Below are 27,765 nucleotides of genomic sequence, written 5' to 3'. Positions count from 1 at the left end.
GCAGCCAATCAGCGTAGAGCGTGCTCCTCCCGACAGCCAATCAGCGCAGAGTTCGTCCCCCCGCCCACTCAGCAACCTGCGCTCGGTACCGCAACAAGCGCTGCGCGTCTGCCCAGGAAACATCTCACAGCCAATGGGAGCGCGCTCCGCCTGAGTGGCAGATGCAGCAACCAATCCGAAAGGGACAAGGGCGCAGTGCTGCTGAAAAGTATGGGCGAGTGGGCGGGGCATCTCGCGGCTGTGGCGAATGAGGAGGCGGCTTGCAGAGGGGCGGTGGGGCCGGCAGCCAATGGGCGGCGGCGTGGGTGCGGCGGCTCGCTTTTTGAATTGGCGGCGGCCGCTGATGGCGGATGGCGGCGGGCGGCACCGGCGGTGAGGGGGCATCGGGGTCGGGGGGCGCGGGCGGTCCGGCCGGAGCGGGGCTAGTGTGTCGGGCAGCTGTGGGGCCTCCGGGCGCCGCCGCTGCCCCGGGGATGCTCAGGCCGCCGGCCGCGCTTCTTGGGCAGGGCGGAGCCCCGGGCCCGGCGGCACCTGCTGGCTCGTGAGGCGGCGGCGGTCCCTCGTCCTGTCCTGTCCTGGGCCACCTCCCTGCAGAGGGCTCGGGAACCCTCCTGGGTGCTTCCTCGGGAGGGACATGGGAAGCGTGCGGAGTGTTTACTGTCCTTTCCTTGCTTTAACAAACATATTTTAGTTTCTGGGTGGTTTGTGTCCTTCAGGCTTTCCACAAGTTATTGAGAGGTCGTTTCTGAGTGTGATGCTGTGGGGACATTAGCTCTGCGTGAAGCCTGTAGTGATGGTGTTCTGACTTTTGCTCCTCATGTGAGGGAAAGCTGTTGTGTTCGTGTCTGTGTGTGCTGTTTGTTCTCTGTATCCTGGCACTTTCAGTCTGTGGGTTTAGTGACAAATATCGCTATTATTATATGATTATTATAACAAGGAGTATTTTTAAACACATCCAGGATGAAACCTCAGAAATAAATAAATTGGAAAAATCCATAAAGAAAATCAATGCCCAGACCAAAGTCTGGGCTTCTTCAAATATGCAGTGAAGTTCTTTGAGAGTTCATGTACATTTTATTTGGTATTTATTTGTACTGATTTCATCATTCATTTCATCATTTATTTGTACTGATGTCTCAGACTTCTAAGAAATAATCTCTAGGAGTTAAGTTTGGTTGTGCCTCTAACTGGAGGGCATGTTTTCCTCTGAATTTACATTGTAATTGTCCTTGTGGTAATCATTATTAACAATGTGGTTTGAATCTGGCAAGATTGTACTTCCCTCCATCACTGCCAAAACAGTTGGTAACTGTTTTACAATTCCTGGTGGTGACATTGTAACATTCTGGCCAGGGGATTCCCCAAAGAATCTTTATGATTGAGGTTACTCTCTTTTGCTCTGAGAAAAATGAGGCGGGTGACTGGGACACAGGTCTAGGAAACTCAACTCCGTGGACATGCTCAGCTGTGTGTGACCTGGAAATGGAAACTGAGGTGGCAAGTCTGGTAGCTGAATATGTCTGGAATAATGATGGATTTGTGGTGCTGATTACTGCTCATCACTGTATTAGGAACTTGTGTATTATGAAGATTCGAGTCCTTTCCACAAGTCCCAGATGTGATCTCTAGAAGACAAAGTCTTTCCTGTATTGCTGGTATGCCAAAGTGCCCACTGCTGTTGTCTTCTGACTTACTTTGCTGTGTAAGGGGATGGTCATTATGCAGTTTGAAAAATGGTGTGTGCTGTTCTGCAGGGGTTTTGCTGCCTCAAGGGTCCTCTTTCAGACAATGCTCTAGTGCATTGTTTGAGTAGCTGCTGTTTTCAAAGGGCACACGCAGTCAAGGGAACGATTTCAGTTCAAGTGCTACAAAGGGTTATTATCCAAGAGCAGTTCAGCTGTAGCTGCTGCTCTGGGGAACTCCTGATCTCGCTGTGCAAACACTGAAACCTGGGTGTGTGATGACTCACAGGAGCTGCGCCCTGCCTGCCTCGTGTGTGCCAGAGAATGGGCTGTGTGTTGGGCAGGTGTCTGAGAGCAATCTTTGTGCTGCAGGATTTGGGAAGGTAGCTCCCAGAAAATGAGAGGGTTAAGGGTTCTGCCTTTCCAGTAGGCGACAAGGCTGATGGGCAGGGAGAGCACAGATCCGTTGTGTTTGAGAGGAGAGAAGGCCTCTTTATCTGATGATGAAAGGCTCCTTCTACTCTATCATAGTTAATGCAGGACAGCAGAGCAGACCATACAGCTAGACATATACGTGCATATCAACTTTGCACAGACTCTCAAGCTTTTTCAATTTTTCTAAGAGTAAATAGTCCTGGCTCTGCTCTCTGGGCGCTCATTTCTAACCACAGTATTTCTAACCAGTTCACCTGAAAAGTCAGATTTTAGCAAGTTGTTATGCTTACCCTAATTTTTCTGCTAATGTTTCAAATCAACAATGCTAATTTTAGTCTCAGCTGTAGCTTGTAATAGTTTGTCACTGAAAGAAACAAGTGCTTTTAGTTTGGTGCTTTGTGCTTTTTTTAAATGAGCACTTGAATTTGTGCTTGCCTGTGCTCAGAGCTGAAGCTCCCTCTGTGCAGATGAATTACAGAACCATTTCTGTAACAGCTTTGTTGTCAGTCTTTTCTATCAGTTGTGTTACTCTTGATGCTCTATCAGCGTGAGTGGGAGTTCAGTAAGAGCCTAAATGTTTTGTTTCCTGAAGTCACTTCTGACAGCTTTGGTCACAGGGCTCTTATGAATGCGCTTTTTGCACGTGTAACTGAGCTTGGCCCCTCCACCTTCCAGCTGTTGAAGAGAGAAACAAAGCATAATCATGGCTGACAGCAGTACTCTGGTGTCTGAAACTGGGAAGAGCCTCTTGGCTGATTCTTCTGTTCTTGATTCAAAAATTATAGAAACTTCCAAAGAGAATGTATTCCGTGCAACTGTTCTGGATGTTGAAGGTAAGGGGGGGAGTTTATTTTAAGACTACTTGGTTTTTGCAATGACTGATTGCTTTGTTAGTGTTTGGTAGTTGGGAAAAACCAAAAGTACTTTGAGCTCCAGAATGTACATAGAGCAGGGAAAAGGGTGTTGATCTGGAATCCTTTCATTAAGAAAATTTGGGGTTACAGCCCAAATGGAATGAATTTTCTGGATTTTGTACTGAAAGCTGTCAGTTCCATTTGATGTCTCTTCTGTGGAATAAATCATTCCAGGTGACGTTTTGACACCGGCGTTTGGAAACTGCAGCTGCTCTGTTATGTACAGGTGGACAGATTAATAGGTGAAGAGATTAACAGTCTTAAGCCCAAAATTAATTCAAGAACAAATCTTGAAATTAAAAAACAACCACCGATGTTTTCCTCCAAGGTAGTAGCCAAAATCTGCTGGTGGTCTGTTGATGTAAATGACGTGGAAGCAACGCTTGTTCTTCCTCCTAATGTTTTGAAGGCTTATTAATGCATGCAAAAAAAGAACAAGGCATCTAGTTTCAGTTCTGATATTCCTGGTAACTGCTCAGTTACCAAGAAAGTAATGAACTTTGTCAGCCAGGAACACAAAAACTAGAAGATACCAGGTATTTTCCAGCAGATCTCAGTATCTAGTTCTGCTAGAAGCACTAAACCTATAACTTTTTTGGGTTTTCATTTGCTTGTTATCTTTCCTCTTCCCTACCCCTTGATTTAAATTCTTGCTTTGACTGGTCGTGAATTGCAGATTCTTGTTTCATCTCATACTTGAATGTTTGGGCTCAAAGTCAATTTGGTATGCCTTAATTAAAGGACTCTCTTCTTGAACTAACATTTATTTTCAGGATTGGTCCTGATAAGGAATCTTGAAAGGCTACTGTCTGCCAGTATTCTTCTATACATTAGTGCTTGATTTAGACATAACGTAGATTTTTCTGCTAAAATACAAATTTTATCCTTGCTTCTCTCTAAACAGAAGAAATGCCTCAAATAGAAACAAGAGTGGTTTTGGTTCAGGAAGCAGGGAAACGTGAGGAGCTTCTGAAAGCCTTGGAGGTATGTGGGCCTGAGAAAAAGCACAGTCACTGGAAGGACATGTTATGCCTTCAGACTTGTAGTAACCAATTTGCTTCTGTACTAAAGTTCTCCTCTTCCACAGACCATTAAGATAATGGAAGTACCTGTTATAAAGATAAAGGAAAGTAGCCCTGATAAATCAGAAGAAAAACTAATAAAAAGTATTATTCATATGGTATGTCATGCAATTCAGCACATGTAATTGCATGCAGCATGTTACACTTCACTGGGACTGAAATGTGCATACGCTTTAATTTGGATTAATTGGGCATAATGGTCATAATATATGCTAATGGTTCTGATGGTGTCACAGCTCATCAAATTAGCACATTTTAAAAATATGGAGTAATACTTGTAGCTCTTTTCTAGTGGTGTTTTCTAACAGTGGCATCAAAATATCCATGGGGACATCCAACTGCATGCTTGTGTTCAGTCACACATAAGTTTGTGCTATGAACTGGCTTTGTAATTGTCAATGGACTTCTCTTTCAATTGAAAGCTGCATTCAAACTGAAGTGCAATAAATGCTTTTCCATTTCTTGATGTGAAAGACATAAGAGAAAGTTTAGAACTACTGTTTGAAAATGGAATGGACAAACTTTTTAACCCCTTAAAAATATCAAGCAATGAACAAAACCTATTTCCATTCTATAGATGCTCTGCAGTGTAGAGCTTGCTGTTGCAAACTGGATGCTACTTTTCAGTAACATCCCACAGTACCCTAAGCTATTCTGACAGTCTGAAATTTCATTTATCTTTTGAGCTTAGGGTGTCTTTTCTATCTAGCTCCTTACAGTGCTACATTATCAGTGTGAACTGATACATAAACTGCTTAAGCAACCAGAATTCTGATTCTTCAAAAGCAGGAATTACTTTGACATTCGGTCTTCAAGCATGCAGCAGTTCATAGCTATTCTTATGCTGGAGAACAGTGCATTGCATTCAGCTTTCACAAATCCTAACTCTGTCTCTGAAATATGAATCACTCATTTTTCTAATGGTCCAAAATAAACATCAGTTGAATTTTACACTTGTGCAAGTATGTTACCTGAGTAATGCTTTCCCTTTCACCCCTGTGCATCAAGGAAATCAAAATGCCCTACATAAAGACAGACACGATAGAAGAGCTTGGAGATTCTGATTCCCCAGAATTTGAGACGATCTTCCTTGTGTCGGATTTCCAAGCTCCCATCTTTAGCAACCTCTGCAAGGCAGATTGCCGGGTCATCGGGCCGCCGGTCGTGCTGCACTGTGCACAGAAAGGAGAGGTGTGTGCTTCCTGCTGAAATCACATGAGTAGCTCCCCGCTGCACTGAGTTCTAAGAGCTCACAGTAAAATCTCTCTTGCTCTTCCAATCAGTTATAACCATTCCTAGCTATTGCCACGTCTGGGGTCACCATTTATTACCGTGGGTCTTCTGGGCAGTCTGGACTTGGTAAAGCGAAGGAGAGATCTTGACTTCATTTCAGAAGGCTGGTTTATTATATTATGATATATATTACATTAAAAAAGACCACACTATAACTATACTACAGAGAACAGAGAGATTCACCAGAAGGTGAGACAGGAATAGAAAGGAATGAATAACAAAGTTCTGTGACACCCAGAGAGTCTGAGAGCTGCTGCCTCCTCGATTGGTCGCCAAGTAGAAACATCCCACACTGACCAATTGAGGAAGCACCTGCTGCATTCCACAGTAGCAGATAACAAATTGTTTACACTTGAACCTGAGGCCTTCTCAGTTTTTCAGGAGAAGAAAATCCTAGCAAAGGGATTTTCATAAAATATCACAACCACACCTAGCAAGAGAATTTTAAGAAAAGCAAGTTTCTGATGCCATGTTGGAATCTCGCATGTAGTGAGAGAGTGCAGGCAGACAGGAGTAAGGCTAGAACTGCTGATGTAATTGTGGGAGTTGTTGATCACCAGTTGTGATTGTGTCATTGGGAAAGGCAGCATACAAATGATTCTCCAGTAATCACTTTACATATCCAAAGTTGTAATGTAGAGCAGGTGGACTGGGGAGGAAATAAAAAGGATGAGCTGCTACCTGTAGAACTTGGGGATGCTCTAGTGGGTTTATCAGCAGGCCTGGAGCTAAGGTATAACTGAATACACAGACCTGGACTAGTGTCTGATGCATTTTTAATACTAGAAATAACAGGAATGTATTAAAGGTAATGTGAAAACTTCAATGGGTGCAGTATGCTGTTGACTCATGAGCTTTCTACTTGTTTTCAGCCTTTACCTTTCTCCTGCCGTCCACTGTACTGTGCAAGTATGTTGAACTTGGTACTGTGCTTTACAGGATTCAGAAAGAAAGATGAATTAGTAAGTAATTTATTCTTCTTTGGATTGGTAAAACCATATTAAGTATATTTTCAAAATCCTCTTCTGTTCCATCACCCATAGGGTTTAACCATGACTCAGGCTTCTATGGGGAGAATGAATTGTTTGTTCTTTTGTTTTTTTGCAAGTCCAGAGGCAGTGATATTTGAGGATGGGAACAAAACTTTGTTCAAGTCATTTTGTCTGTGTCATTTTTGGTCACTTTTTTGTTGAGAGACATTAAACGGCTCTAATTCAATAGGGCCTAAAGATTTTGTAAGTTGAGGCTTCAGGTGAGAAGATGTTTACCCAGTAGTGTCCTTTTTTTTGTACAGGTAGTAAAATAAGCAAGTAAATCTTTGTAGCTCTGTTCAGAGCATTTGCAGGCATGTAATCTTGTCATGATATTGTGCTGTCAGGACTTTACTCTGTTTGATACTCTAGCACTTTGCTTTTCCATTTCGGTAGGCAGTTGTCATCTAATTTCCCTACTGGATACCTGGGAATCAACAATATGGCTCCACATCTTCACCTAAAAAAAACCAAACCCAAACCAAAAGCCTTTGCCTGGTGTTTGGGTTAGTTAGGTTTGATCTAGAACTGACTAAATCAGCAAGGAAAAAGTCAAATCTAACTTGTGGGAAAAGGTGAAGGCATTATGTATGATGATCATGAGAGTACTGGTGCCTTGGATAGTCTTCAGGCTATTCAGCAAGGCTGTATTAACTGTTGAAATAAAAATAAATCTTAATAGCTCTTTTGATGTATAAGCTGTATCTTCTTTCGATGTGAACAAGTTGTTTTAAGAACAGATCAGACTATTTCTATTTCTAGACATTTAATGTTACCTTTTGTACCTTGCTTTGTAAACCACTTTTGTACTGAACTCGCTCTTCAAAAGCCACTGAAAACTTTTCATCTTCATTTTTCAGGTTAAGCTTGTGACCTTGGTTCATCACATGGGTGGAATTATTAGAAGGGACTTTAGCTCAAAAGTTACTCATCTGGTGGCAAACTCAACACATGGAGACAAATTCAGAGTATGTAAGCTTGAGTTGCTGTTTCACCTTTGGAATTTGGCTTTTGTAGACTGTTTGTTCTTTATACTTCAGCTCAGAAGCTGCTGGTTTTTCCTGTACTAAGAGCAGTAACTTGTAATGGTGAATTCATCTCTGTCTTGGCATGTTTTTCTCTCTGTGGGAGTTCTAAATAACATAAATTTGAAACAGACAAGTATAGTAAATAACAAGATCCAAAATGATTAAATATTGATGCTACCAGTAGTAAAGACCGTGATGAAAAAATGCCTGCTTCTGTCTATCCAAACAATAAACTTGGAGGTAACTTGTGAAAAACTTCATTCCTTAATTGGTGCAGGTCTTCTAAAAATTATTTTTAACTTGTTATGGGTGAGGATTCAAATATACCTTTATGCATAAATAGACATGAGTGTGCTTTTTCTTTTCTGAGTCTAAAAGGGAGTCATTTGGGACACTTATCTTCAGTTTAGAATTAAATAACATTATAGATTTTTGTACTATTTAATATGATGTAGCAATGTCTATGCCTCTTGACTCTCCCTGGTTGGTAGGATGTTGCTTTTTTTTTTCCTTGTTTGTCTTTATAATCTTGCAGTTGGAAGAGAAGTCCTACTTTCTGTTCAAACACTCCTTTCTGCTGACTCAAAGGAGAAAATGTAGGAAAACTGTACAATCTCTCCAGCAGTCATGGCAGTTACCTTTCAAATAGTCACTTTTTCTTTGATAAAAGCAAGATGGGGTATTTTTCTTCATGCAAAGTATCAAAAGCAGAAAAAAGATCCCATATTCCACTGGAACAGAGATTTGATTTTGTGTTTTTGTGAGTGATGAAGGATATCAGACTAACAAAATGGTGCACTTTTGAGGAAATGTCAAAATAGCTATTGATCTGATTTCCTAGTCACTGAATTCATACATTCTAACTCTGGGGAGCTGCAGTTGGATATGACTTTGGAAGGAATATATGCACTTTTTGCAGTATCTCTCTTGAAAAGTAAAGGAAGGTTACAAGTTTTTCTTGATGTGGAAAAGATTTAAATGGAAATATTTGGTACAACTTATGCTTTTCCTGTTTTGTAGATTGCTGTAAGTCTTGGTATTCCTATCGTGAAAGCCGAATGGATTTATAAGGCATGGGAGAAAAGGAATGAAATGTAGGTGTTTATTTTCCTTCAGCCTTGACTTGCATCCTATTCACCCGAAATGTTGTGAGCTTCTGCTTAAATATTGACATAAGTCACTTAAGTGACTTTTTTGTGCATTTTCTTTCTTTCAGTGATTTCTGTGCAGCTGATGATGACTTTAGAAACCAGTTCAAGGTTCCTCCCTTTCAGGACTGCATGTTAAGTTTCCTGGGATTCTCTGATGATGAGAAAGCTAACATGGAAGAAATGACAGAAATGCAAGGTGATTTTTTATGAAATTCTGTGGGAAGAATGGGGTGGAGTTTATAATGATAGGTGCCACAGACTGTTAAGTGAGATACTAATTTCTTACAAGAATATTCTTTCCTGATAATTTGTCTGTTTTTTATCTAGGAGGACATTATTTACCAGTTGGTGATGAAAGGTGTACGCACTTGGTGGTTGAAGAAAGTACAGTAAAAGATCTTCCATTTGAACCTTTAAAAAAACTTTATGTTGTAAAGCAAGAGGTTAGTGCTGCAAATTCTTTAGAGATGCTGCTATAGAGAACTATGTTCAGAACTTTTTATTCTGAAAAAAAAATATCTTCCATGCCAACTGTGTAACTATTATAGGTTATTTTGAATATTTTTAACTTTGGGTGAATCTCTGTAATGTGTTTATAAAGTGTGTTTTCTTTTTTCCTTTAGTGGTTTTGGGGAAGCATTCAAATGGATGCCAGAGCTGGAGAGTCCATGTATTTATTTGAGAAGGTATGTTGAACACTCACACAATGCACAGCACATTTTGGTGGTAAAATTAGCATGCAACATAGTGTGTATGGGGCCAGAGATCAGATGTTTTAAAGCAGCATTTAAGTTCCAGGTAATCCATTATAAATTTTATGCATAGAGTACTAATTTGGAACGGAAACTTTTTTTCTGCTTCCCAAAGGTTTTACTTTTAGTCAAACAAAACACCACAGTGGTTTTTATTTTATAAAGGGAAAGAAAAAAGCTTCACCCATTTTCCTGGCTTCCCTAAGAAGTTTCCTTCTGTGTTGTGTGTTGTCTCTATGAATCTCTGCACTGAGTTGAAGTGGACACAGAGGATAAACCCCCTGAATGGAGTTTTCTTTCCCTGCAGTCGGAGAGTCCTGACTTCAAGAAGTCGGTGTCGCTGCTTTCCCTGAGCACTCCCAACAGCAACCGCAAACGGCGCCGCTTGAAAGAGACTCTGGCCCAGCTGACCAGGGAAACAGACATGTCCCCGTTCCCTCCTCGGAAACGCCCCTCAGCTGAACATTCCCTCTCCATTGGCTCCTTGCTGGATATTTCCAATACTCCCGAGTCAAGCACTGCCAATGGAGGTAGAGCTAAAACCTTCCATTTAGCTGTTTAACAGCTCTTGTGTGCAAGTGGAAATGGTGGTGGTAGGGAAATCTTACAGGTTCTGTACAGGTTTGCAGTGTAATTCCAGGCTTTTCCCTTTTCAAAGTGTGGAGGGAAAAGTTGGAGTGAAGAGTTCAGACACAGGCCAAGCTGCCTCTTGTCATCACAGTAAGCGTGTTCATATCTGAAGGAATAGATATTGAGGTGATGAATAGGGAGTGCAGTTGAGTGTTACTCCAGAATGCTTCAAATACTCTGCTGGAAGTCTGTAGCAAATTAGCAGCATAGTCAACAGTAAATCATCTAAAATACTCTCCATAGGATACTTGGAGGAAAGAGGACAAAGATTCTTTTCTAGAGGAGTTAAAGGGAGAATTCCTGCAGGGCCCACTCCTAGGTCTTTGAAGTGTTCTGTTGAGGCAACACTGTTTGTGCCAGCAAACTGTCATGTCTAAAACTTCACAAGAATATAAATCATCAGTTGGTTTTGAGTGAATGGACAGAGTTTTAAATATCTCTGCACATGGCTCCTGTGAAGAGAACAACTGCAAAATTTTGGGTTAGTTAAAAGCTGATACCTCCTCTATGATGGAACCAGACCTTTTAAAAAGCACTTGGGGTATCTGCAGCTGCTACTGCTTCAAAAAGGCAAACTCAAATCACATAAGAGCTCCCAATGAGGCACAACGTGTAAGTGATAATTCAGAAGGAATTCAGGAAAGATCAGCCTTCTTAGGTGATGCTAGTCCTATTGTTACCCATGGTAGGGAATTTTCTTCTAATCCAACAGCAGCAGTCAGTCTCAAAACTTGCTATTTTGGAAACAACAGGTAAGGTACTTATGTCATTGTTAACTATGGCAGTAATGAGCTTTGATATAAAAAAAACCAGTATAGATCTCTGAGATCCAATACATAAGCAAATATTTAAAACTCATGAACTATTCCAGGTCCACCTTGGCTTTAGCTTGAAGAGAAATGACTTTCTTGAGCCTTTCCCCTTCCCCCTGTGGGATGAAATGTAAGTGGTATGTGGAAGGGCTGATTTTAGTAAATGGTTTTGAGCTACACACAATGCAAGGATGGTAGGCAGCTGAGAGACAATTGTTTACATGGCAAAGTAGAAGTAGGAAAGTACTTTTGTACTAGCGTATAAATAAGAAATGTTCAGCACCTTATCCTTGCTTCCTGCTAAATAAGGAACTAATAATAGGGTCAAGTCATTGACCTGCCCATAAATGGCTTATTAGTTTCAGTCTAATTTTGAGGAATAATGTACTACTGTTGTTCCATAAGTAGGTTGTAATAAAGAGAGCCATTTTCTTCCAAGAGCCCTGATAACTCTAGGATATAGCCTTAAAAAAAAAAACAAAAAAAAACAACCCCAAACTTATATTCTCTTAAAAATCCTGAAGTTTTTTCTTTTGTCTTTGAGGGTGAGGTTTTTTAGGAACTCTATTGTAATAAAGCTCTATTTTCTTTTGGGAATATCTCTTCATCAGAAACACCAAAGTCCTGTGCAAGACCTTCCAAAAACTCCACTCCTCTTCCTCTCAAGCAGTCTGCAAGATGGCAGGTTGCAAAGGAATTGTATCAGACAGAAAGTAACTATGTTGATATTCTGACAACAATTATTCAGGTAAGATGGCTTCAAAGCTAGTCCAGGTGAAATGTAATAAGATTGCCAATATCAATTAATATTTTCAGTGATCTGTAGGCTTTTGTGGGCTTGGGTGCATCAAAGCTTCATAGGAAAATGACAATATAAACAGTCTTATGTAATTTTACTGACATATAAAAATACTCAGGTTCAGCTTGGAAAATACAATTTCTAATCTGGGATCTGCAGTGGTGTTGCAATATATATGGAAATTGGAAGTGTCAGGAAAATAGGATCTTCTTGACTAATATTTTAGACATTAGTGAATAAAGAGAGATGGCAGAGGGGAAAAAATCTTTTTTTGAAAAATTATTCCAAAAAGAGCAGAATAGCAAACAACTTACAGGAAGAGCTTAATTTCTTGAAAGTTTATTTCTATTGCAGCTGATTATCTACTTAAAGAATGAGCCAAGATGTGTGTGAGTAGAAAGAGATGAGAGGGGGTTATGCTGTAGAGATGTATCAAACTAAGTGTTTGTATCTTCAAGCCACTCTCCAAAACCCACTCTTGCTGAATGGAGACATCTCAAGATTGTGACTGCAGGAAATTATGATCCAGAAGGAAAACACTTTGCTTTCATAACTATTTCTAACACAATGTTGGCAGTTAGGAGGGCATTAATGTTTTTTTTCTCTTAATTCATCAGTTGTTTCAAGTTCCACTGGAGAAGGAAGGACAACTTGGGGGACCAATCCTAGCACAGGAAGAGATCAAGACCATTTTTGGCAGCATTCCAGATATTCTTGATGTGCACACTAAAATCAAGGCAAGCTGCACCTTCTCCCCTGCAGGGGAAGTTTTCATAGAGACTTTGAATCTTTTCTGCGTGTTTTCAGTTGTGTCTGCTGGCTAGGTATAAACTCTTCTGGTGCTGATACCTACTCCTTCAAATAGTGGCATCTGCCTATTCCTGGCAGCATTTCTCTGTAGGCTTTTAAAGTAGAGAAACTTGCAGGCTACCTGTAACTTGGTGATTTGTTTGTACAGGTTTTGTTGTTTTTTTCCCAACCAGTGGGGTCCAGTCTGGTTAATCACACCAGCTACTGATGTGTGCCCACTGAGACAGAGATGAAAGTAGAGCTGTGTGTCTGTGTGGCAAATTGAAGTCGCTTGCAGCAGAGAGTTGCTTTGATGTAGTTGTTGTGTTTTCCTTCATCTTTGGTGTTATAAAGATATGAGCAGTGGCAGCAACAAACCAATATTAGTGATAAATCCTTTTCACTGAAGGTGAATCCTGAACCTTCAGCTGTGCCCTCCTGTCCCTCTTATTATCTGATTGTGATTGAGCTTGATCCTTATCAAGCTCATATAGGCTTAACAGGCTTGGTCTCACTTTCCTTGACACCCTGGTGTAGCAAGTAAGTGGAATCTATCCTAGTTCTATTTCAATCCTGTCTTAGAGACTTAAGTCCTAGATAAGTTGTGCAGTCTTAATTAGAATTGGTTCAACTGTCTTCTGTGTATCCTTTCTCAGTATTCCTTTGGGATGTGTTGTGTATTGTGTTGGATGCAGCAGTGTCATCTTGCTGCAGAGTTGGCTAGTCCTGACATGCTGCCAAGCTGCACTTGCACTGATTTACAGCTATATATACATATTCAGTAAGCCAGAGATCTCTTGTTTTCAGCCCTCAGTAGACTGGAGGGACTGAATGTGAAATTGTACAGCTTTTTGGATTGCCTGTTTTGTCAGCACGGGAACACACTTAATGATGTGTGTTTGGCAAAATAGTGATCTCATTTAATGGCTTTATGCACTTCATGCTCAGCTTGTTTTCTCCCCCCGTCCCTGCCTGTATTCTAGGAAGACCTGGAAGATCTTATGATAAATTGGACTGAAAGCAAAAGTATTGGTGACATCATTCTCAAATATGTAAGTTCCTGTTTCCGTCTTTATGCTTACAACTATTATCTTGCCTTACAAACAATCCACTTCTAGGAGCTAGCAAACACTAGCAAAGCACTGCTGAGAAAGAGCTCCAACTTGTATAACTGTCTCTTTTATTTAGACTTTTCAGTCGAGTTAGATGATACAATCCATGTCAAGTTTTAGTGTGTATGTCTATTCACAGGTATGATGGATTATAACTACAAATAGCTACAGTTTGAGAACTGTAATTTGCAATGCTACAGACACACTTTTTATTCAGACATTAAAAGCCACTTCCCAGGCCCTTAGCCATCTGCTGCCTCTGATCAATAGTAAAGAACTAAGAAAAAACTTTTTACAATCTTATGTTCTTTCTTCAAGACTTGAAACATGTAAGTGGATAAGGAGTCCTATGTAGAACAGGAAGGCTGAGTCTGGGACTGCAAAGTGTTTTAACATAAACAGGTTGCTAGGTATCTTGTGATTATTTTGCTGGTGTGATGATTTTGAGACAAATAGTGCTTGTCATTTAAAAGTTTTCAGTCTAAGGTATTGCTTCTGGTGGTTTAAAAGGTGATTTCACTAACTGGTGAAAGTAACTTGTGTGAAATTGCCAAAATTATCACCAAAAGCCTCTTGCTAGGTGAGAACCTGCCTCCCACTCGAGCTGCTCAGCAGCTTCTAAGTTTGTCATGTTTGCTTGATGCTGGTGAGAGCAGCCTGCGTTTAATCAGCAGCATCAATCTGGGGCATCTGGCATGCAAAAATGTCTTAACTTGTTCTGAGAACACGTATGGGTTTACAACACATTTTTTATTATTCTTTATTGCAATGTGCCTTTGAACAGCTTTGTATGGCTCAGGGCATACGAACATATGTACAAGGATACATAATATGTAAAGCAGAGCCCTAACAGTTGTTTCTTTCAGTCAAAAGACTTGTTGAAAACATACCCTCCATTTGTGAATTTCTTTGAAATGAGCAAGGAGACGATTACAAGATGTGAAAAGCAGAAACCAAGGTTTCATGCCTTCCTAAAGGTAAGTGTCTATAGAACTAACTCTATGAGTAGAACATGGGGGCTTTTACCATGTTCTACTGAATGCAGTAGATGGAAGAATGTGAAATTTTGAAAGTTTGAAGAAATGCAAACAACTCTTGGTGAGACAGAAATAGGAAGGATTTGAACTTCAATCCCTCAAGCTCCTCCTAAGACCCTTTCAGAAAAAGTCTGAGTTCCTTCTCTGATAAACAGCTTTCAAGGTGGTTTGATTATATGCATTTGTTGCTGGAAAAAAGTTCCTCCCAAATACATGTCTTCTCTTTTCTGTAAAGATAACAGGAGCTGCTGCTTTGACTGGTCCCCTCCCTGTGAGACTTGTGTTTCTCAAACAGCTTTTAACTTTCCTTGGGCAGCTGTGAAGCTCCAGGGAGGTAGAATTTCTCAGCATTCTTGTGACTAATGAATAGAAGCCTAACAGTGGAGATCTAAGAGGAAGATGATCTTCAAAGAAAGTTTTCTGAAGATGAGCCATAAGACTCTTGATCTCTTCAGATGTGTGTGTACTGTTAATAGTGCAGTGTAGCTTTAACTCCTTTATCGAAATAGTCGAGGGTCAAACACTGACAGTTTCAGCTTGTATTTTCTGAGGAACTAGGAATTACATCCAAGTCTATCCAAAAGATGGGGAACAAATAAGAGAACAGGTCATCCCCAGTCCCACTCCACATTAGCAGCTGGAACAAGAGCTGAAGGGTTATATTGACCCTTTAAAACTAGACATTCTGAGAGTATAAATCACTGTGTACTTTTGAATAGAATGTGGTTTTTAACATGCTCTGTTAATGACTGTGGTAAACAATTCTCACACTTGTATCCAATGCTAATTTCAAGGATGGGAATTTTCCTCTGATCTTGTGCTTTTCTTGTGTACGTGTGTAAAAAAAGTAAGCATTATTTTCTTTCCCTCAGATAAATCAAGCTAAACCTGAATGTGGCCGCCAAAGCCTTGCTGAGCTCCTTATCCGTCCTGTTCAAAGGCTGCCCAGTGTTGCCCTACTATTAAATGGTAACCTAGTGATGTAATTTTTATTAGTTTGTCTATGAAGGTGGTAAAACCACAAGATGATGTGTACCTTTTGTCATCATTAGAAACAGCTTTTCTTATCTAAAACAAGCCTGATTATGTGAGTTAACCATGATTCCTGGCAGTCAGTGAGGCCCACTGCTCAAGAAAGCATAAATTCTGTCTAAATTCCACTTGTTCATACATTTGTATGCAGGATACAGACAGAGGAACAGTTTGCACTGACAATTCTGTCTCTTCAAACAAGAATATAATTGAGATTCAAATGAAAGTAACAAACCAGAGAGCAATTCATATTGACAAGGCTCACAGTTTCATGTGTTCCACCTGGTATCAACCACTTGCTATAATAATGCTGTTGTTAATAAAGATAATAAAAAATCCACATCACCCTTTGCTTCAGATGGAAAAAGACTTCTGTGCTTGTCTCTGCACTTCAATTTAATTTTTTTTAATAGTTTAACCCACATACAATACAGAAACAAACCCTTTTTTTTTCTTAATGAGATGTCTGGACAGCTTCTGTTCAGCCTAGTTCCCCACTTAATCAGTGCTGCTTGGACCTCAGGGTAGATCTGATGTCTTCAGTCAGCTTATCTTAACTCAGTTTAAATTTGAGTTTTTCATGTTTCTTTTCAGGCACTTGTAATGTGTATGGAGTTTTTATTTCTTTAATTTTTTTTTAAATTGTAGATATTAAGAAACATACAGCAGAAGAGAACCCAGATAAAGTAACTCTAGAGAGAGCTATTGAATCATTAAAGGAGGTGATGACGTAAGTCATGTTGATTCTATGGAACATACTGTTAAACATACTGTAGTTAGATCCCCCTGTTCCTCCTCAATTGTTAGTGTTATGTTGCCACAAGGAACAGTAAGTAAACATAACTGTAGGTGTTCTTCAGCCTCCTTTTGGCTGCTGTTGTCACTTTGGTGTTCTGTGCCAGAGCTCTGAAGGAGTCTGTGACATTCCCCAGCACTTGTACCTGAACCTCTGCTGACCCCCTGCTTCAGCAGGGGCTGTCCCCAGTCCTCTGTTCTGTTCCAACTCTTATTTCTGTCTTTTCTCTCTGGAAGGGAAGAGCTGGGTTTTTGTCTCTTATTTCTGTGCATTATATCTACTGAAAGGACAGACTTTTAGTGGGAGACTAGTTTTTCTTCTGGTCCTTATTAGCTCTTCTTGGCACTGTTCCATGAGTTAATTAGCTGAAAGCTGAAGTTGTTTAGATTGTAAGTCTCACCTCTTTTGAAGTGTAGCGTATGTCTCCAGCAACAAGAACTCCTGCATTAATTGGGTAAATGTTTGTCCAGTTTTAACAACAACTTTTAAATTGTAATTATTCTTGGATCTGCTGCTTGTTAAGCTGCAGTCCTGATTTGGAGGAGACAAAATGCAGGCTGTAAAGAACAGAGTTGTGTCAGTCTCTGGTTCAAAGTCTTGCAGGGCAGGGGAGGGGAATTCTATTTTAACCTATTGGCGTGTCAAGTGCTGGAAATGGGACAAGAATAGTGTTCTAGAGCTGACGTTTCCTATGTGATTTCATGTGGTGTTTGGTTGTTTCTTCAGGCAAATGTAGCAAATGCTGCTGTGTAAATTCTATCCCTAAATGTATAGCTTTATTCTTTTTGTATGTCTTAAATGCAGTGCATCCATTTATTGTTGCTTGGTATTGAAGATTAATATAATATGCTTTCCTTAGACACATTAATGAAGACAAAAGAAAAACAGAGGCACAAAGGCAGTTCTTTGACGTTGTCTATGAAGTGGATGGATGTCCAGTAAGTAACTTCTCCAAAGCTGCAGATCTCTTAAATGACTGCAGTACTTTGTTCCCTTTGCAGAAATGTGTGAGGCTACAATGCAACGGTGCTGGTTTAAACAGATTGCCAGTGTTAAGCTGTGAGCAAGCAGTAATCCAGCCCTTGAACAAAATGCTTAATGAGCTTTTTGCTTTTGTCATTTAGGCCAATCTCCTGTCCTCCCACCGCAGCTTGGTGCAGCGTCTGGAAACTGTAGCACTTGGTGATGACCTCTGTGACAGGGGAGAGCAGGTCACGCTCTTTCTGTTCAATGATTGCCTAGAGGTAAGGTGACTATACCAGCACATCTCATGAACTGAATTGTAAAAGGCTTGACACTACACATGAATATAAATAAGTAGCATTTAAGACCTTTTGAGGCGGAATTCTGTCACAGATTGCTGATAGGTCAACACATGCTGATGTTTCTTTTCCATTAACTACTGTATAAGCCTCTCATGTCTGAGAGGTGTTAATGTAGCCTTTTATGCCTTGCAGCCAGAGCAAAAACATAAAAGCAGCTTAGTACATTAAAAAAATGTTTATCTGAATAGCACTTTGAGTAGCACCAAGGGATGAAAAAGTGCTGGAGTCTTTGGCTCATCAGGTTGTTTGTCCTTTTAAAGTTTAGTTGTATGTAACAGGAGTGAATAGTGGACCTTGGTAGATCTGTCTGTTCTTAGGCTACCGAAAAACCAAAACTGCAATAATTGCCTTAAACTAAAATTATGTTAGGAAGAACTAGAGGGGAAGAATAATCTAACTGGTTTTTGCAGACTAATGTGGAAAAACTGAATTTATAAAGGACACTTTGATAAAGTACTTGTTGCTGTCTGCAGCAGTGAAGAACACTGCCTTCATAGAAGACCACCTCTAAAATAATTCAAAATTAGTGCTGTCCTAAGCAGTACTTAGAGACAAAATCCTGTTCTTGTGATTAGAGATGATATCTCCCTGCTGAGTTGACTCAGTTTCATCACTTCTCATAAAGGATGGAAAGAAAAATAAAACCACTTTTAATAAAGCTTCTTGGCTCGTCTCTTGGACAAGAGACAAACAACAAGATGCATTACTTTAACACACAAGTACCTTACATGTTTTTATGGAAAGCTTGCTCAATGGCTGCATGCATAAGCAACAGCAAGTGATATTTCTAGGACATAACACACCACACCTTAAGTTGGTTCATGCATATAGATGTTGTCTTTTCTGTTTAAATCTAGAGTACCTTGTGGTAGATTTCAAACCTTGTTTGTGATGCAGGGTAGAATTGAGGTCTGTAATGCAAAATTACTTCCTCTCTAAGTATTTTTTAAATATTTATTGTATTTTTCAGCTGAGTGTTTTGATGCCAAGTAACAAATATTGCTGGGCCACTTGGGCTGTAGGCAGTGAATAGTGAGATAAGTGAATTGCTTCATGTGGTAGACTAGCAAGATTTTCTGTATGTTCCTGAACAGTAAAAGGTAAAAAATATAGGAAAGAAAGGAAACAATGGCAAGAGATCTTCCAACTGACCCTTTCTATTGTATTTAACCATAGATTGCGAGGAAACGGCATAAAGTTATTGGAGCTTTCAAGAGCCCCCATGGCCACACGAGGCCTCCTGCATCTCTCAAGCATGTTGTTCTCATGCCTCTCTCCCAGATCAAGAAAGTCTTGGACATCAGAGAGACAGAAGGTCTGTGTGTTTTGAAGTGCTCTGGTAGCTAATTAAAGTGTGTTTCAGGGTGTGAAGGAGGAAGCTCTGCTGTTGTGGGATGGAATGCTAAGGTTTATTTATTGTATGGTATGTTAGGTATGTGATTTTAGTAAAAGCTTCTGTTTGAATCTCTGTATGAGCTTGAGAATTCCTTGTACTGATGCCCTTTTGGCTTTTTAAGAATTGCTCCAGGATGCTGAATTTGGCAGAACTACTAGATGGCATTAGCATAAGCCAACCAATTGGCAGTGTGAAATAAACAGAGTTAAACACTTGACAGCTCTGGATTTACAAAATAAAAACCAAACCTCAAACTTCAGCCCAGAGCATTAGACTGGCCAGAGAAAAGTGCTGTTGGTGTGAAACCAAATTTTCTTCTAACTGGTGATGATAATGCTCAGGAGGAGCTGATCTTGGCATCTTAAAAGATGACTTAATTTTTCTGTCTGCTTTGCGATACTGCTCCAGCCTTGATAGTGACCTATAAAGAATCTAGTCACACCAATTCCTAGATTTCTATCCTGGCAAGATCTGGTGTTTCACTGTAAATGATGATATCCACATCATGTGTTCTGCTTTATGTACCTGAAGCACCTGAACATTGAAACCCAATTAAGAAGAGAAATGGCAGAGAGGGTAGGTGAGGTTGACTGCTCTGCAAATTATTTGGTTGTTCAGCTATTGCCTGAAGAGCTGATTGCAGCCTCTTGATGATGGCTGTGGACATAACTCTGCTCTTGCAAGTGATACAAGAACTAGTGTGTAAATGAAGATAAAATCATTACACCAAATCAGGTTGTCTGTAGCTCCAGCTCCTGGCAGACAGAGGGTTGACCCTTCTGAAGTTTTCCCCCTGAATTATATGAAAAAATCTTTATTCTTTTTATTAACTCCTGGATCTCTTTTTAACAAAATGTAGATTGCCAGAAAGCTTTTGCCTTAGTTGTGAGGCCACCTACAGAACTCAACAACAAGCTGCTCAGTTTCCAGATGACAACTGAAGACCCTAGCAAGGAGGACTGGCTGAAGATGCTGTGTCGGCATGTGGCCAACACTATTTGTAAAGCAGATGCAGTAAGTACTCTGGAACCCTGCTGCTGATTGAGACTTTCCCCTCTTTTTGGCTTTAAGCACCTGAAGTGAAAGAAGGTAATAGTGGACGTGCCTGAGGTAAAGTAGAGCAGAAAACATTTGTGCTAACATGCCTGCAAGTGTGTGTTAAAAGGTAGAAAAGGAAACGGCCTGGAAGTTAGTTTGTGCAGAAGCTAAGTAGTGCTTAAAAATCAAAAATTATTTATAATTATTTTAATTATGGTGATGGTGAAAGGGTATGAGTCAGCTTGCTTCTTTCACAGCTATCTTTGAATTTACAATCCCAGTGTTGTTGATCATTTGTGTTGGATTAAGCCTGTGTTAGTTTGAGTGCTTTGCCCTACACTTTATCTGCACCATAATGCAAGAGACATGAAGCATCTTCCTCCCACAGACAGAAATCTACAACCTTAAAACAAGGAAATAAAAAAATCCAGTGAAATAAAGGAGGCACTGGCCTTGTCACATTTCTAGAAATTCAGCGTGTGGGCCTTCTATAGGCAGAAAACCACTAATTTGAGGAGTAGGTCCTCTCCAATTAGAGCAAGAGGCTTTTCAGCTGATGTTTTAATTATGTAAAAGTCTATGCATATCAGTCATCTCAATTTGCTGAAAATACGTGCAATACATACAGCTGAAGCCTCTTGGTGTAAACCAGAAATGCTTCATGTTCTGCAGTGTATTTTTACAGAACCATATTTGGTTGTGATTTTTAAAGGCATGCTCGTTACAGGAGAGGTAATTAAGTAATGAAAACAGCATCTCTGTTTTATTTTGTCTGTCTTGTGGTCTAGGGACTTAGGAATAAGAGACTTGGGCTTTGTGGTTTCCCTTCTAGGTACTGAGTATGAAAAGTGCTGATGTGGAAGTGTTAATTTTCTTTAGTGTATTGCCTAACATATAGCTTGGATTTTTAATAGAAATTAAGCATTTGTGTAAAAAATGTACAGTTCCCTCTTGCCCCCAAGAAACTCAATTATATGCTGACAAATTGTAACCTACTTTGCTGCAATCCCATTAGTTATAATTTCTGTACCAACTATATAATACTTCTTTCTTGCTTATTTAAATGTCAAAATGAGCTTCAATTTAAGCACTTTTGCCTGGTTTTAGACTTCTAGAGCATCATGTGATGGAGATAACGTTGACTTTGCCACCTGGTGGCAGCAAAGGCTTTGGCTACTCTTCCTTAGGCCCTAGGAATGGCAATAAAGCTGCTGACTGGGGTCCTTCTATTTTTTTTTTTTAAGTGTAAAATGTCTTTTCTCAAAATGCAGAGAACAAACAGCAAAAAGAAAATCATCCCAGCAACTTCCCACTCCCATGTGTGCCCCCTCTGCCCCCCAGGTTTTGTAAGTAGGTAGCCAGAGATTGCTTTGCACACACTGGAGTTTAAGAATGAGGCATGAAAAAACCCCAAAACTCATGGCTATTCTGCAACATGTATTGCACTTAAGCTGAAAGTCTTTAGTCTAAATGTTTGACAGCTGGAGCTCTTAAGATTTCCCTTCAGAAATGTGCTAGATGTGTCAGTGGAATAAAGGAAACTCTTGGGATAAACTCTGTTTATCTTGGAAACTCCCTGGGGATGCCTCAGAACTACTGCCTTTAATTTGGTCAGCCCTGATCTTGAAACTGAATCAGACAAACTGAATGTGAAACTACTGATGAAGTGGCTTCACGAACTGATTGCACCAGCTGTTGATCTAACAAAATGCCTTGAAAACAAATAGCTGCTGGACTGTATAAAGAGTTAAATATGGAATATGGCTATTAAACCCTCTAAATCTGACCTAATGGACTAGAAAATGATATTTTGGCAAGTGCTGATATTTGACCAATATTAAGACTATTTTTGTCTACAGGAAAATCTCATTTATGTTGCTGATCCTGATTCAGTTGAAGTAAATACTAAAGATATGGACAGTACTTTAAGCAGAGCATCCAGGGCAATAAAGAAAACATCAAAAAAGGTAAGAGAGTGCTTTTTATTCAGAGAATTGTGCTGGGATTCCTCTTTCAGGTGGTTTGTAGTATTTACAGTAGTGACAGGAAAAACTTAATCTGAACTAAAACTCTTAAATATAATCTCCTTAAAGAAAGAAGGTGAGGGGTGTTTTGGAATATCTGTATATATAGTCTAAAGTATTACAGTCTTAAGTATTATGCAGTAATTTTTCAGTCTGTTATGGAACTTATGCTGTTTAATACTTTGAGTCTTTTAAATATAATGCAAAATTGAGAAGCAACTTCAAGGAGGGGAGGCCTGACTCTGCAGGGCTGAGGGACTTGGGGAAGCCTTGGTGACCAAACCTTGCTTTGACTTCTCCCTGAATTTCTGCCCTCCTTTCTCCCTCCTGTGTTTTCATATTTGGGTAGAATGAGAAGAGCAAGGATGATGGGAAGCCTTTGGAAGTCAGATCACTTTAGGTGTGGGTGTTTGGCTGGTTGTGATCCAGCCACCAACACTTGATGCACGTCCTAGAGATTTTCAGAATGGCAGCCTGTATTACAGTAGTTATTACAGCCTGGTTTTAGTGAGTGTTTAACCACTTGTCAATAAACCTTCTCAGGTCACAAGAGCCTTTTCCTTCTCCAAAACACCCAAGCGAGCTCTGCGCAGGGCTCTGATGTCTCACAGCGCCACGGAAGGGCGGAGCCCCAGCTCCAACGAGAGTTACATCGGCAGCCGCCTGACCAGCACCTCCTCCCTGGCGGTGAGTGAGCTGTGCTGCCCAGAAGGCACCTTCTCTACATCACACTCCTTTCATGGCTGCTGCTGCTCTCACTTCAGCAATTCCAACATCCACAGTGGGGAAAAATATTTTTAACTGCGTTCATAGGGATGTTATTTTCAAGAGCTGTTTAATGAGAAGCCTTGCTTCCTGAAAATGCAGAAAAATCTTGAGGCACTAGAAACTGGGGGTTGTCTTGCACATTTAAGTTGAAAAACCCCACAAATCTTTTTTGCTCCGGATGGAATATGTTTCCTCTTCTGAGAGAGTGAGAAAGTTTCAGCACAAGTCTTACGTTGGTCCATGCTTTTGATTTTGAACGCTAAATAGAAATGTGGTGTACAACCCTGAATACTATGGTGAATGTTTCAGTCAAAGTAGTGAGATGACAGACATCCTGTGAAACAAGCTGGGAAGGAAGGGTAGAGAAACATAGATGCTGCAGCCTGCAAGTTTGTAAACAACTAGGGAATGATCTCCTTGTAAATGTTTAAGAAAACTTGGTAAAATAAAATATTGTTCTACATATTGCAACTCTTCTGCTATGCCTGGCTGCCTGTTACAGCTTTCTCCTGCTACATTAGGCCAAGCTCAATTTCCTAATACAGTCTAGTAAAGCAGACTACATTTGGAGAAATCTTTTCATCATCTTTGCTTTTAATTATGGTGTTTGAGTAAATTTGATGAGTAAACACCTACTTTCTAGTCTGTAGTATGTGGGACTGAAGGCCAAGAAAAGGGAATCCTTTTCATCTTTTTATTACTGACTGATGTGTCAGTACTTCAATATTGAGGTAATTCAGTATGTTTGAGTGGCCATTAAATTGTACAACATAAAGATGTAGCCCTGCTCTCCCACGTGAGAAAATATGAAGCAGTAAGGGAGGAAGTATCACAGCAGACTCCCTTGCTTTAGAGGAAATAAAAAAAAATCATCCACCAATGGGGCTATAACCTAGTTTTTTGTAGAGAGATTTTCTTCTTTCTATTATGATTATGGCAACAATTGTTTTTGCATTCTAATTGTCTTCATTTTGATACAGCACTGTATTTCTCATGAACTTGCAAGTCATGTCCTTTTCTTTTTGTGCATATCCACCCCAGACAAAAATACTTGTTTTCCACAAAATCTTAGAAACTTGCAAAACCATGTTCCTGTTTCAGATTCTTCCCAGACCTCTTGCACCTGTGGTAATAAGCTACAGCTTGGCAGCAGATGATGTGTTGTGATTTTTTTTAACCAATGCCACACACCACTGAACTTGCATAAAGCCTTTTTGGTTCAGTTATGAGGTTGAGGGGAAAAGCAGTTTGGATTCCAGCCCCTCAAGTTGGAATACCAGTGCAGTTGTTGACAGGAAACTAAAACTGTAGGAAACCTGTCTGAGTTCATTAAGAGTCAAAGCTGTTATTCAGACATGTTGTTTCATTTAAATTAAATCTTGGCCTACGCTTATGTAGGAATTTTTTGGTGCAGAAAAAAAAACATAGAGTAAAAATATCAATAAAGCTTGGATGCTTGGGGCTTTTTTCTTGTTTGAACTAACTCTTAAATCCCCTCCTAATTGTAGATTGCTCGTTCCTCCTCCACGTGCAGCCTAAGTGGATCTGCCAAATGTGCTGTTAATGTCCATCGCTCCAGTTCTCTTGATTGGAGCGCTCAAAGTTCCAAGCCTCGACCTGTGCTGTGTCCTGGCTCTCCAAATACTCATCTTCCAAATGCTGTAGAAGCAAAAGCCTCTTCCAACTTGGAAAGCTTAAATGGTCGTGCCTTGGACAGACCATGTGCTTACCCTGTTGTTATTGCCACTTGTGCTGATGCTGGAGGTGATAACCAGCGTGGTGCTGGGAAATTCTGCTCATCAGATCCTGACTGAAGTGAGCAAAAAATCCTGAGTTCTGTAAGCTGAGAGAGCGTGGTACAGCTCTAATGCACAAAGGGCTTCAAGTGGTGTTGGGCTCTTCTTTAATGTCCTCTAATGCACAGGGTTGGAGTCAGCACTCACATGTGGTTCTGGGTGTAAACTTATTTTTTCACAAACTTTTAAATGTAATTTTTTGGAGGTTTTTTTTTTTAGTTGATGTACAGTCGAATTCCTCACTGTTTCATGTCCAAATGACCATGTAACTCACTGGCCAGAGTTCTGAGAACTTTAATAACTTGGGTTGCAAGGAAGTCTTGAGCAGCTCATTTTACCTGTGGTTTTAGGGTTTTTTTTCCCTATCTGTAAATAAAAAAAAATCTGGTATAAAATAAAATACTCAAGCCTAATAAGAGCTGCTCTATAAACAGGAGTTTAGGGTTAAATTTTCAGATATTGCCAATGAGTGCAAATGGAGGACATGCCATAAACAGGCATAGGGCTTGTTAATAGTCAAATGTGTACTTGCCCAAAATATCCCTATTTAAAAGATTCTTGAAGCATGCAGGTGCACAAGCTGCCCAACTACCGTGACCTGTTGATGTGCTGAGAAGCTTGGCTGGCTGTTTAAGAGCAACAGAGGATTGCTTGTGCAAGTATCTTGAGGTCTAATGTGAAAAGAATATAAAATCTCAGCTAATCCAAAGAGGTTTACTTTTAGTGCTACATATTGATGTGTTGGTTTCACAGTAATTAAGTCTCAGAAGCAGCTTATTCTCCAAGCATCAGAAAAGTCAGCTTCTTGCCTAGTGTGTGCCCATCCAGGCACAGCTAAAGCAAGCTCTGACAAATCATTGGGATGTCTGTTGCCTCCTGCAGCCAAGGAGACATGTGTTCAGCATCTCATTTGGGGCTCAGAGCTGATGATAATACAGAAAGTTGTAGGATTGGAGGGGGAGCTCTGTTTCTCTAAGAGATTATCATAGTGTATCTTGCCTTCATTTTGGAGGGAGATTATTGCTGCAAAACGTGATGCAAGATGTATACTAATACTTGTTAACAGCTACTCTTCAAAAACATGTTCTTGCATTCCAAATCTCTCAAGGCTGGTAACAGGGAAAAAATCTATCTTCTGCAGTTTTTAAAATGTGATAAGTTTCCTGTTCAAACTCTAGAAATGCTGAATCAGTAATTTCAAAAGCTGCCAGTCTTCGAGATCTTCTGCACTCACACATTCCTTGTCTGATATGTCAAGGTTGAGAAATGATTGCTGCTGTATTGAGATTGGCTCATAAAATCATCAGTAACTTTTTTTTTTTTGTCCAACAGGGTGTTCCTTCTCCTTCCTTGGTCAGCCTTCCCTCGATCTTTGAAAGGAGGAGTCACACATTGAGCCGATCAACAACCCACTTGATATGAGGCAGGTGGGGCAGACTCTGCTCTGGGGGAGTGACTGACAGGCAGGAGGCTGGGCAGTGACCTGGGACTGACATTAATGGTACCTTAGTCATTAGCACTTAGCAATGATTAGCAAAATGTTAGATGACACTAAGTTAATCACAAGGGGGGTTTAGTTGTGTTGAGGCAGACCAGCCAATCAGTGGAATAAGGAAGGTGGCCTTCATTTAAACACAGTATTCCCTTGTACAGATTTATTTCCTTACCAGCATAACTGAAACATTTTCTTCTATGGAAATTGTCCCCTCCAGGCAATAAACTGGTTTGTCAGATCTTGAAATGAATATGATGATCACATAATTTAGTGCTAGTTTGGATGACTCTTATGCTTGCCTAACTTCATCTACTGGCAGAGCACTCTAATGTTTGAATTGTGGATTTCTTAAATGGAGATACATTATGAAGTACCTGACCTTTCAAGTATGACAGTTAACCTGTTGTACAGCTGCTTATTCCAGATATTTTATAAATGTAGTTGTTTATAATTAAATAGAATTGAGTTTTGTGATTATTATCTCCTGCAGCTTCACTGTAAACACAGTGGTATGAGGAGCTTTGACCACCAAAAATGATCAATTGAATTCTTTGTCTTGCTTTGAAGTGGAAGCCTGAGGAAAAGGATTACACTCCTCTTTAGTAGGGTTGTTAAAAAACCAAACCCCCACACATTCCCCATACTTGGTTAACAAATCATTATTTAATGCATGGGATTATTGGTGTGACATTGGAACTTCAGGGTCCAATTTTGGCATGTCAAATTTCAGTGTACAACTCCTAAATGTTTTAGGCTTTCTCATGTATGTATGTCTTCCTTTAAAACTATGTTCACTTCTGTCATCTCTGAACAGTTTGTACCCTGCAATGCACTCTCACAAACTATCTGAATATGTAAATTTCTGCATTTCATTAACAGTTCAACTGTTGGTATTAGCAGGAGTTCACAACTTCTGGTTTCTTTTTAACCACCTGTGTTTTGTCTTGTATCTATATGTAACTAGTGATGCTTTTGAATGTGTCAGACTGCACTGTTTTTTATATCTCTTTGTGTCAATCTGAGCTATGTAAATAAACTGTTTAAAGTAACACTGCTTCTGGCTTTGCTAAACAAGTTTTTATGAAAGTTTACTTTTTTATGTGGGAAAAAAAAAAAGCATTGTTGGGCTCTAGCCTACAACTGTACTCTGATTATCCATGTAGTTATTCCTAATAAAGTATGCCACTTGATAGGCCTGAATACTTTTTTGTTTTTTTCTCAATATATTCATGAATCTCCCCTGGATCTACATGTCCAGTCCATGGTTTGTGGGTTTTGTTTGTTTTTGTTTTTTTTTTTTGTCCTTGTCCATTCAGAATGAACATCTAAGCTGAATGTGCACTGACACTTCTATCATAAATTGGCTCTAGAAAATAATCTATTCAATAAATACTATGCTAAAAATCCAACAACAGTTCTTGGTTTCTGGGTTTTTTTTGTTATTTTTGGAAGGCCATCTTCAGTCTGGAAACTTCTGTGCAAACTTACAGCACTATCAGCCTCTCACAGTGCTGAGTCCTCCTGCTCTTCAATTGTTGCACTTTGTAA

The 27,765-nt window shown here is 39.9% G+C and overlaps 1 protein-coding gene across 4 annotated transcripts; it reads left to right on the top strand.

The window, feature by feature from the left end:
• The first annotated feature begins 128 nt into the window (after positions 1–128).
• Positions 129–27,619, top strand: ECT2 (epithelial cell transforming 2). 4 transcript variants are annotated; one of them, XM_038146469.1, is made up of 25 exons: positions 129–208; positions 2,793–2,950; positions 3,936–4,015; positions 4,119–4,211; positions 5,122–5,304; positions 6,279–6,368; positions 7,298–7,405; positions 8,486–8,559; positions 8,682–8,812; positions 8,944–9,059; positions 9,240–9,302; positions 9,676–9,898; positions 11,422–11,558; positions 12,227–12,346; positions 13,382–13,450; positions 14,377–14,487; positions 15,420–15,516; positions 16,228–16,309; positions 17,235–17,313; positions 17,500–17,619; positions 18,877–19,015; positions 19,956–20,110; positions 21,994–22,101; positions 22,702–22,845; positions 26,055–27,619. In XM_038146469.1, the coding sequence occupies exons 2-25, from the start codon at positions 2,821–2,823 to the stop codon at positions 26,142–26,144; spliced, it is 2,742 nt and encodes a 913-aa protein (XP_038002397.1). In that variant the 5' UTR covers positions 129–208; positions 2,793–2,820; the 3' UTR covers positions 26,145–27,619. The 4 variants fall into 4 exon arrangements, with proteins under 4 accessions (XP_038002397.1, XP_038002395.1, XP_038002399.1 ...); XM_038146467.1 differs by lacking the exon at positions 129–208 and adding an exon at positions 243–372; XM_038146471.1 differs by lacking the exons at positions 129–208; positions 26,055–27,619 and adding exons at positions 243–372; positions 24,435–24,989.
• The last annotated feature ends 146 nt before the right edge of the window (positions 27,620–27,765 follow it).

The sequence above is a fragment of the Motacilla alba genome, chromosome 9, assembly GCF_015832195.1.
Source record: "Motacilla alba alba isolate MOTALB_02 chromosome 9, Motacilla_alba_V1.0_pri, whole genome shotgun sequence".
NCBI classification, from domain to species: domain Eukaryota; kingdom Metazoa; phylum Chordata; class Aves; order Passeriformes; family Motacillidae; genus Motacilla; species Motacilla alba.
The sequence above is the reverse complement of the archived record's forward strand: the minus strand, read 5'-3'. Positions and strand labels throughout refer to the sequence as shown.